The 10,000-nt window shown below is 52.9% G+C and overlaps 2 protein-coding genes across 2 annotated transcripts in view; one reads left to right on the forward strand and one right to left on the reverse strand.

Annotated features, from left to right (window-relative positions):
• Positions 1–902, reverse strand: part of CDIP1 (cell death inducing p53 target 1) — a 7,513-nt gene extending 6,611 nt beyond the window's left edge. Inside the window, exon 1 of the mRNA XM_066640585.1 lies at positions 830–902. The gene's annotated coding sequence lies outside the window, so the exon portion shown is untranslated. The remainder of the gene's footprint in view (positions 1–829) is intronic.
• Positions 903–5,397: 4,495 nt separating this feature from the next.
• Positions 5,398–10,000, forward strand: part of C13H16orf96 (chromosome 13 C16orf96 homolog) — a 14,941-nt gene continuing 10,338 nt past the window's right edge. Inside the window, exons 1-4 of the mRNA XM_066640854.1 lie at positions 5,398–5,835; positions 6,691–6,795; positions 8,366–8,446; positions 9,978–10,000. The exon at positions 9,978–10,000 is cut by the window's right edge and continues 64 nt beyond it. Of these exons, the coding sequence (XP_066496951.1) occupies positions 5,398–5,835; positions 6,691–6,795; positions 8,366–8,446; positions 9,978–10,000 (647 nt within the window). The remainder of the gene's footprint in view (positions 5,836–6,690; positions 6,796–8,365; positions 8,447–9,977) is intronic.

Genomic DNA, 10,000 nt, shown 5'->3' on the forward strand with positions numbered 1-10,000 from the left:
CCTGCCCCAACCCTGGCAGGAGAGGAAGCTAGCCCAGGCTGCAGCAGCCTCCCCCCTCAGGGCTGAGTAGGTCTTTAAGACCCTGGCACAGATTCAGGAATACTTGTGGGGTAGGAGACACACCACGTTTCCCCCCCCCCCCCCGCCCCTTGGGAAGCAGTTAGCTGACACAGGTTGCAATCCTGTCCACACTTTCCTGGGAGTAAGCCCCATGGAACTCAACATAACTTACTTCTGAGTAGACCTGCCTAGGATCAGGCTGGCAGAAAGCAAAGCCCCTGCGGGCACCTCAGAGGCGGGCCAGTCGCTCCAGAGCAGCAGCCTAGAGACTGTCTCCAGGAAGACAGGCACACACAGGCAGCACCTCCCGGGGGTGGGGTGGGCAGGTGGTGGCACAGGAGAAGGCCAGGAGACAGCGCACCCCAGGGGGGCAACAGCCTACTCCTCTGCTGCCCAAGTGGCACACACCCATCCCCATACACACAGCTGATGCTGTCCCCCCCCCCCACTCCATTGGACGTGGGAACGCGCAGAGACGTGTCAGGGTGGATCAGACATGCAGGAGCGTCCCTTTCCAGCGCCAGGGGAGTCCTGGGGCACTAGAGCTGCTACTACCAGGCTGGCACCCCCTGGGCTCGATTCGAACCCACAGCTCCACAGGTGCCTTGCTCTGACGTCACAGCAGGTGCTGCACACCTGTGAAGGGCCAGAGAGGGGGTGCCCAGCGGGAAGCCAGCCTTGGATTGGCCAGGGCAGGGAGGAGGGGGGCTAAGGGGGGTCGGTAGGGTGGAGGGATGAGTAGGCAAGCCCCCGCACGCCGCCGCCTTACCTGGCGATGCTGGCCAGCCACAGCTCAACACCTGCAGCCGCTCCGGGGCTCCGCTCCGCCTTGGAACGCAGCGCTGGCAGAGGGGGCGTGGCTTGGCTGCGGGGAGCCAATGAGGGCGCACCGATCCTGATCCCTCCTCTGCCAGGGACTGTGCCCGCAGGGTCTCTGCTGAGTCGCTGTTCGGATGCCAAAGGGAACGCTGGTGCATTTTTGTGCATCCAATGAAGCTCCCGCGAACCAGGGCCACAAAGGCTTAGTTGGTCTAGGTTGGGCTAGTCTTTTAATTGACCACACAACTGCATGGAGTAAAAGGCAGGTCTCTGCCCCCAAGGAGCCCCCAGTCTAGATCGGTGGTTCCCAAACTTTTTAGCACCGGGACCCACTTTTTAAAACGATGCTCTATCGCAGTGATTTTTTAAAACTTTTTTTGTCTCATGGCACACTGACAAGGTACTAAAATTGTCAAGGCACACCATCGGTTTTTGGACAATTGACAAGGCACACCATGCTGTTGGGGGGGGGGCTTACATCCCCCCAATGGCCCTGTTAGTAAATGACCTTCCCCCAAACTCCCAGGGCACACCTGCAAACTATTCACAGCACACCAGTGTGCCACAGCTCAGTGGTTGAAAATGGTTGCTCTGTCGGGACTCACCTAGCTTTATGAGACTGAGAGCGCAATCCTAACCAACTTTCCTGGAAGTCATGGTCGGTAGTGACGTGATCAAGCAGGACAATGTTTAACACCCCCCAATATGGCAAAATTCACAGCCCCAGCCTATGCATGTCTACTCAGTAGTAAGTCCCATTAGAATCAATGGGGCTTACTCTCAGGAAAGTGTGGGTAGGATTGGGCTGTCATTCATTTTTTAAAAGTTTATAATAAGTTTAAAAATGTACTTAAAATAAAGAAGAATCCGCTGACTTCTCCCAAGCCATTGCTGATATGTTTAAAAAAAAATTCCCCAAACATCCCAAAGGCTGCAATTCTATCCACACATTTCCCCAAATGCATGATGCTACCATGGTAGCATCAAGTCTAATATATTAAACATAAATGAACGGGGACCCACCTTTCCTGCAGGTGAATTGGGCCCAGGAGGGGTAGGATCAACTGTGCTGGCACACACCATATCCTAACCCCCTACCTGGGCCTGATCTGTCTGCACAGATCAACTCAGACTTGCACCAGCGATATTGCTGGCACAGCTCTGAGTTGTCCCACAGCGGCTGCTGGGGCTTACTCTGAGGCAAGGCGACTAATGTTCCCTTGCCCTGAAGAGACCTCCAGCAGCCAAAAAAAACCCTGTGGCATACAGAAGTAGCCATGCTGGTGCCACTGCATCAGGGCACAGGGATTTAGCTAGGATTGGGCTACTAATCGTTACTGGCATGAAACCAAATTTGAACAGCAGAAGCTGAGACAGATGACCCTCCTCCCCGCTCATCATGTCCAAGCCCAGGTGCAGCCCACAAGTGTCCTGGCGCTAATCTTTTAATGCAATGCTATTTTTATTTATCTGGAGGCCGTGTGTAGTGTGGTTCAAACCCTGATGCCAGCCAGTTCAGATGCCGGCTGAGACCTCGGAGCTGGATTCTTTGTGAACTGCAAACTGATCCCATTTTTCAGCCTTAAAAAAACAAAAAATTAGCTGTTTTTATTTAAAGAATGCATACCCGGGCTTTCCCTTGCCAAAGCAAACGCCACGGTGGCTTACAATGTTGTTAATAAAATACAGTACAGTAATGAAGGATCTGAAGGCCTTAGGAGTGGACCTTAACAGGTGGGAAACCTTGGCCTCTGAGCAGCCCGCTTGGAGGCAGGCTGTGCAGCATGGCCTTTCCCAGTTTGAAGAGACACTTGGCCAACGGACTGAGGCAAAGAGGCAAAGAAGGAAGGCCCATAGCCAGGGAGACAGACCAGGGACAGACTGCACTTGCTCCTAGTATGGAAGGGATTGTCACTCCCGAATCGGCCTTTTCAGCCACACTAGACGCTGTTCCAGAACCACCATTCAGAGCGCGATACCATAGTCTTTCAAGACTGAAGGTTGCCATAGTCTAGTCTAATGAAGGAATAAGGCTGCAATCCTATCCACACTTTCCTGGGAGAAAGCCTTATTGATTATAACGGGACTTACTTCTGAGTAGACATGCATAGTATTGGGCTCTTAAACACCCTGGCCAGTGCTGAACTCCACAGTAGCCAGTGTTGGAGGATCTCTCTGGCCTGGGCACCTCTGGCTTCTGGCCTCTTCCCTCTGCTCAAGGGAATCTGAATTCATGGTGATCTGAAATCCCTGGAATCACTCACAGGGACTCCATTACAGCCCTGCTCCAAGATCCCCTGGAACCAGCCAGGAAATCTGGCCAGTCACAGAGCTCCTGTGTGGCATCTTGGAAGGCTGCACTAAGAAGAGCATGAAGCATGGCAGGGAAGTTACAAATGAGATAAATGAGATGATGGACACTTTCCATAAGTGGTGCTCAACCTACCAGTGGCCCTTGACCACACTGCCATGTGCCCCACTTAGCCTGACCCCATCAATGCAGGGGATGGACAGAGTGGATAGAGAGATGCTCTTTACACTCTCACATAACACCAGAACCAGGGGACATCCACTAAAATTGAGTGTTGGGAGAGTTAGAACAGACAAAAGAAAATATTCCTTTGCTCAGCATGTGGTTGGTCTGTGGAACTCCTTGCCACAGGATGTGGTGACGGCATCTGGCCTGGATGCCTTTAAAAGGGGATTGGACAAGTTTCTGGAGGAAAAATCCATTACGGGTTACAAGCCACGATGTGTTTGTGCAACCTCCTGATTTTAGAAATGGGCCATGTCAGAATGCCAGGTGCAAGGGAGGGCACCAGGATGAGGTCTCTTGTTATCTGGTGTGCTCCCTGGGGCATTTGGTGGGCCGCTGTGAGATACGGGAAGCTGGACTAGATGGGCCTATGGCCTGATCCAGTGGGGCTGTTCTCATGTTCTTATCAAGGGTGTAGATGGCTGGGGCAGCAGTGCACCAGTGAGCAAGATGTGGCTGGGCAGCCACAAAGGCGGCGTGGTTGGGGAAGTCAGGTGCAGAATAATGGAACAGGCTGCCCACTTCTATGCCAGGTTGGTAGAGGTGCTCTTAAATTTTTTTTTATTTTTTTCACAGATTTCTTCCCCCCCCCCCAGGAAAAAGTGCAGAAAGCAGTGTTACGTGCTTTTATTCCAAGGACACATTTTGATAAAGTAATAATTATAAATTATAATAGCTTTAAAAATGTTATAGGTAGCTGATATAGGTGGTATAGTGTCAGCAGATGCAGTCACCGTCATTACATAGTCAATTAGGTGTGAGAAAATGATTTTATTTTTTACAGATTTTGGTCTGATTTATTTTTTTTTTAACTGAAATGAGAAGTGCAGAAAGTGGTGTTATTTTCATTTTATCAGCACAGAAAAATCACACCCCTACCTGGTTGGTGATTCTGTTGCTTATAAGCAAAGAAAAAGCGCAGAGGTGTCACTAGGGATTTTGTCACCCGGTGACAAAATTGCATCATCCCCATGGTGGACCTCCTCCCATACCAGACCATACAAAATAATTTACAATATCATATGCACAACCTAAATGCAGGATTGGTGCAGCACAGACTTCCGTAGGGCTGCTGTGTGGCTGTTCGTCGGAGTCCGGCCGGGCTGCAGTTTTCATTGTGGCATTGACAACTTGCCTATACTTGGGATTCAGAGCCTAGTCTTTAAAAGGCACTCACGAGAGCGGTCTGGGGAAGAGAGATTACCAGATGGGTATCCTTGGGGGGCAGACCAGCGCGGCTAGCTCTGGTTTTTGGGTAAGAGTCAAATTAGACACGCAAAGAAACCTGTGTCCGCAAAGCCACAGACAACATTACATGACGTCAATTCAATGTGCTGCTATGAAACTAGTCTGCAGTGCCAAGACATTGCCCGTCAATCAGAGGGCAAGACACTGCAGTGGTAATCAAATATGTGCCTGGCAGATGTCTTCAGACTCTCCTTGAGGTGGAAAGAGGTGCTACAAAAGGATCAATGTCTGGAGGAGTCCCAAAGTCGACGTAAATGCTTGGGGCCTTCAATGATGGGTGTAGCATTGGTCAGTGCCTCTGGTTTGATCTGCTGTGGCTTGGAGTGGCATGTTCCTGGGTGACTGGGGCCCTACGGCTCCTGCCAAGAGCACCTTCCCTTGGCCCTGGCTGGCACATGGGTGTGTGGCTGGTTTTGGCTCTCGTCCAAGGAAAACAGTGACTGAGGCTCTGCACGACAAGCCTGCTGTGCTCCCCGTCCCGTCCACCTTCCAGATCTCCCCATGTTCCAAGGTCTCCTAGCAACCAGCAGAAACTTTCCACGCCGGGCAAAACTCCGAGCATTCTGGTGCCGTCCTCTGGGTGATCAGCACATGCTTGTGGCGGTCACTGATTAACTCTGAACCACGCAGGGAGTGCTGTGATCGTATCCCTCAGGCAACGAGCTTTGCTCAGTGGATTGAGGCCAGCGGAGGGCCCGTAGCCTGCCCGCCCAAGGCCAGTAGCTGCCAGGACAATGAGCCAGAGCCTGACCTTCTTGGAGCTGGTGAACTTGGCCATCGGCACCCCGGAGCTGGGCAATGTCAATTTCAACGCCCTCCACTACTTCCTGCACGGCATGCTGGATCATCTCCATCTATCGAATGTGAAGTTGGAAATCTCCGAGGATGAGAAAGATTTTATCAATCCCCCCCAACCCCCAGGCGCCCCTGCCCCTGCCCCCACAGCATCGACCGAACCCGTTGAGGTGGGGGCAAAAAGATCCAGCTCGATCTTCCACCAGATGCAGGACAGGATCTCCAACATCGAGAGGCAGCTCGGCTTCCTGAACGACACCCCCACCACCACGGAGCTACTCTCCCGCAGCGAAGCGGGCAGCCTGCCGGCCCAGGACATGTGGCAGTTAATGCAGCTGAAGAAGAAGATGGAGCTGAACGAGGAAGGCATGACAAAGGTGAGGGGTTCTGTAGTCCAGAGGCGGAGAGCCAGTCTCCCTCCCTTTCCTTGGGCAGGCCCTACAGTCTGGCCTGACCTGCCCCCTCTCCACCTGGAGTCAAAGCCCCAAAACCCTCCTAGACAGCATTTTCCTTGGCTGGCAATCCTAGCCAGGGATGTGGTTCCTGAGATTCTCCCCTGCCAGCTTTGGGAAGCACATAGGAATCTGGCCCTCAAGCCCCAGAAGCATTAGCACTTGGGGGTGGTGTGGTAAGTCATGCCAGGGAGATGGGTGTGCAGGTTCCCTCACAAGTGCCACCACTTGCACTATAGGTCTTCCCACCTTCCTCAGCCCCCCCCCCCGCCCCAGTCTTTGTCAGCCAGCAGAGCAAATGGTGCCAACTGGACATGCCCAGTTTGGGGTGATGGATGCATCTGGATGGCCTCTTTGCAGAAGCTCCAGCCTGACATTCAGAGCCTCCAGGTCCCCTCCCTGCAAGGTCCGCAGAGCAGCCGGACTCGGAGAGGAGCCCAGGAGTGCGATGCAGCCCCTGCCCGTCCCTCTCTCCTTGCAACCCAAAGTCGCTCAGCCCATGTGTGGGTGGCCCAGGGCAGACCCACTTGCTTGGGGCAGGGCAAGAGGCAGCCTCTCCCCATGTCTGCCAGGCGACCTCCCCAGCCTTGCTGCTTGTGTGCCAACGCAGAGAAGAACAACTTGAAAACCTCCGAGCTGCAATACAGGAGGGCGGAGAGCAGGAAGGGATGAGTCCAGCAGTGGGCTTTCTGGAACCGAGCTTGCCAGGGCCTGGCCTTCCATCGCACCAGGGCCTCTTGCTCAGAGCCCTGCTTCGTTCTGCCCCTCTGTCCTGTCTAGGCCATGCGCACCCTGCAGGAGCTGCTCAACAACATCTCCTCCCTGAAGAAGGCCACCGACACCTTCCACAGCGAGCTGGGGAACCTGAAGGAAAGCTTCAGCAAAGTGAGTACCCCCAGAGGAAGGCGGAGCCGCCTCCTTTTGCAGGATGGAGCCAGGCCTTCCCACTGGGGCAGCTGATGAGCAAGGGGGCACATCCTCCACCCGCGCTCTAGGCACCACTGCTCCACCTGCTCCTGCTCCCTGGATTGGAATAGGAAGAGGCTGGTGATTCTCCCGTCCCCTCTTCAATTGCCACAGTAACTTGGCCACAGCAACCCATGCCCTTGTGACATCTAGATTAGATTATTGCAATGCGCTCTACGTGGGGCTGCCCTTGAAGACGGTCCGGAAATTACAACTAGTACAGAACGCGGCTGCTCGTGTGGTTGCTGGGGCACGTCGGTTTGACTCTGTCGAGCCGTTGCTCCGGCGGCTACACTGGCTGCAGGTTCTGTTCCGGGCCCAATTCAAGGTGCTAGTTTTGACTTTTAAAGCCCTCTACGGTTCGGGTCCGGGGTATTTGAGGGACTGCCTCCTTCCCTACAATCCTGCCCGTGCTCTTAGATCATCTGGGGGGGCCCTTTTGACTGTGCCGCCACTAAGAGATGTGAGAGGGGCGGCGGCCAGGAAGAGGGCCTTCTCGGTGGTGGCCCCCAAACTGTGGAATACCCTCCCCTTAGAACTGAGAACTGCTCCCTCGTTGCTAACGTTTCGGCGTGGACTGAAGACCTTTTTATTTCAAAAAGCTTTTAATTGTTGACAGGCTGGCTGGCGTTCTTGCTTTTATATGAAAATCCACGGGGTTTGTTTGTTTTTAGATTTTTTTTTAATTATTATTGTAAATTGTTGTTAATTGTTTTTAATGTTGTATTTTTTAAAATATTGTAAGCTGCCTTGTGTGCCCGTTGGGCAAAAAGGCGGGGTACAAATTAATAAAATAATAATAATAATAATAATAATTGCAAATGTGAGAGCAGGTGTGCCAAGGTGGCTAGAGAGCTCACCTGTGAGCAAGGCGCCCTGGGATCCCCGCTTTGCCAGGAAGCTTGAAGCTCACTGTGCAGTCACCACCTGCCGTCCAAACCTGCCTCTCAGGGCTCCTGTGACCTCCACAGATGAAGGGTGGGATATTGCAGCCCAAGACCTGGCTATGGCTCCCCGGCAGGTGGGAGATGGTGCCTGGCCCCTGCGTGGAGGCTGTCTTGGCATCATCACATTGATTGATGTTAAAGCTGCAACTTTTGTGCTAACGTCTACATAGGGACAAACCCAAAATCCGGGCATGCCAAAACCAAGCAGGACTACAGTCAGAGAGGGTGATGCAAAACCTGGGTGCTTCCGCCCGCTCCAGAAATGCTTCTGCTGTGTTGAGAAGGAGAGTGGCTCCTTAAATTGGCAGGTTGCCACTGTGGGGCCTTACTGGTCATTCTCAGTCCCAGCACCTCCAGTCGGTGCTCCTCAGGAAGGGGAACCCCTCTGCAATGAGGCCTCTTGACCTCTGGGGTCAGAGGTTGTTTTCAGTGGAGCAGAGGTGCTATCCATGGGGTGTGTGCATATCCCAGGTTTGCAGCACCACCTTTGCATCATCATCATCTTCTTCTTCTTCATCATCATCTTCATCGTTTAATGACAGTTCAACATCGACGACGTGAAGGAGCAGCTCCGGCAGCTTGACGAGCAGGCCAAGGGGATGGAGGAGATCAGGCAGCAAATAGTGAGTGATTCTCATGCAAGCGTGTGGCGGGGGGGTGGGGGGCTTCTTTGTCTCTAACCCAGCATTTCTCAAGCTATGGGTCAGGACCCACTTGGTGGGTCGTGACCCAATTTCTGGTGAGTCCCACAGAGCCTCCAATGAAAATACGGGTGATGGAAAGATCAGGTAACTAACCGTCTCCGACCCTGAGGCTGTTCAAAAATTGCTGCTCACTGCGCTGCAAAGAGCTGAGCTCCTGCAGTTTGCAAGGTAGCTGCTAATTGCCCTGCAAACAGTCGAGCTCCTGCAGTTTGCAAGCTGGTGTGAATATAGGGAGATAAATGTTGGAGCATCTTTTTTCTGGTGTTTTGTTTTTTTCAAGTTCATCAATGACAGGAGTGGGGACCGGTGAAGGCTGGATCACATTACTACACCCCTCAAGCCTTGAGGCCATTCATTAGGGCTGCCTCTTTAGGAGAAATGAATCAAGGGTTTTTTGTGTTTTGTTTTTTTTTGTAAATAAATAAAATATGATTTGTATATAAACAAATAAAATTATTTTTTTCTAGATCACCTTTTTTAAAGTCTTGTAGAGCTTGGTGGGTCTCAATAGAGTGTCATTTTAAAAAGTGGGTCTGGGTGGTAAAATGTTTGGGAATCACTGCTTCTAACCTCTAGGCCAGAAGGCGAGGTCTTGTGCAACTTCAGCATCTGGGCCAACAAGGGGCTTTCCTCCCTTGCCCCTTGGCTGTCCCGGGAAGCATCTCAAAGGGATCTCCTTGGCCATCTCAAAGCAGGAGCTTCTCCCCCCTCCCATCAGTGTCCCTAGGATTGTTAAAGAGTAACAAAGGATGGATTCTCCCTTCGCCCCTCATTTAAACACATATAGTTCTGATCAGTGACAATATGGAGCCCACTTGGCTGGGGGTAGGAGTCGGTTCCGCTTCGTACTGGGGGTGTGGTAGTTGTGGGCAGTCTGCATTGGCAGGGGATGAGGCTTTCAGGTCCCTTCCAACTCTGGGATTGCTTTGGAGCCCCTGGCTGAGCCCCTCCCCCGTTTGCCCCCATTCTTCCCATCACCAGCCATGTATCACAGCTGAGAGGCGCCCACAGTGTGCGCATCAGGTATGGCACGCAGAAGGAAGGGAGAGCTGGGAGGCAGGGCTTGATCAAGGGGCTCTACAGTGGGCAGAGGGTCAAGCGGGCAGCCAGTGGAGGAGAACAGGTCCTCAAATTATCCTCCTGGGGAAGTACTGTAGGAGAAACGGGGGTTGGGGAGGCTGGTGGGAGGGCAGGACTGAGCGTGGAGAAGGGGAGCAGCCTGCAGCCAAGGAAGGAGGCTTGTTGGAGGGACATTTGTGTGAAGCCAGCGCCTTGCCCACAAGCGGGCCGAGTCCAGGGAGCAGGGAGACCAGCTGGCCATGTCAGTAGCTGCACATCCTATTTCTTGCCCCTTCCCCGCTCCATGGAGCTTGGTCCTTCTCTAGGCCAGCCAATGGATGTTGGGCCCTTTGTGGGACTGCTCAAGTTCCTGCCTCTCTCTCTGCTGCAGGGCCAAGTGAAGGCACGGACCGG

Source organism: Tiliqua scincoides, chromosome 13, assembly GCF_035046505.1.
Source record: "Tiliqua scincoides isolate rTilSci1 chromosome 13, rTilSci1.hap2, whole genome shotgun sequence".
Classification (NCBI taxonomy): domain Eukaryota; kingdom Metazoa; phylum Chordata; class Lepidosauria; order Squamata; family Scincidae; genus Tiliqua; species Tiliqua scincoides.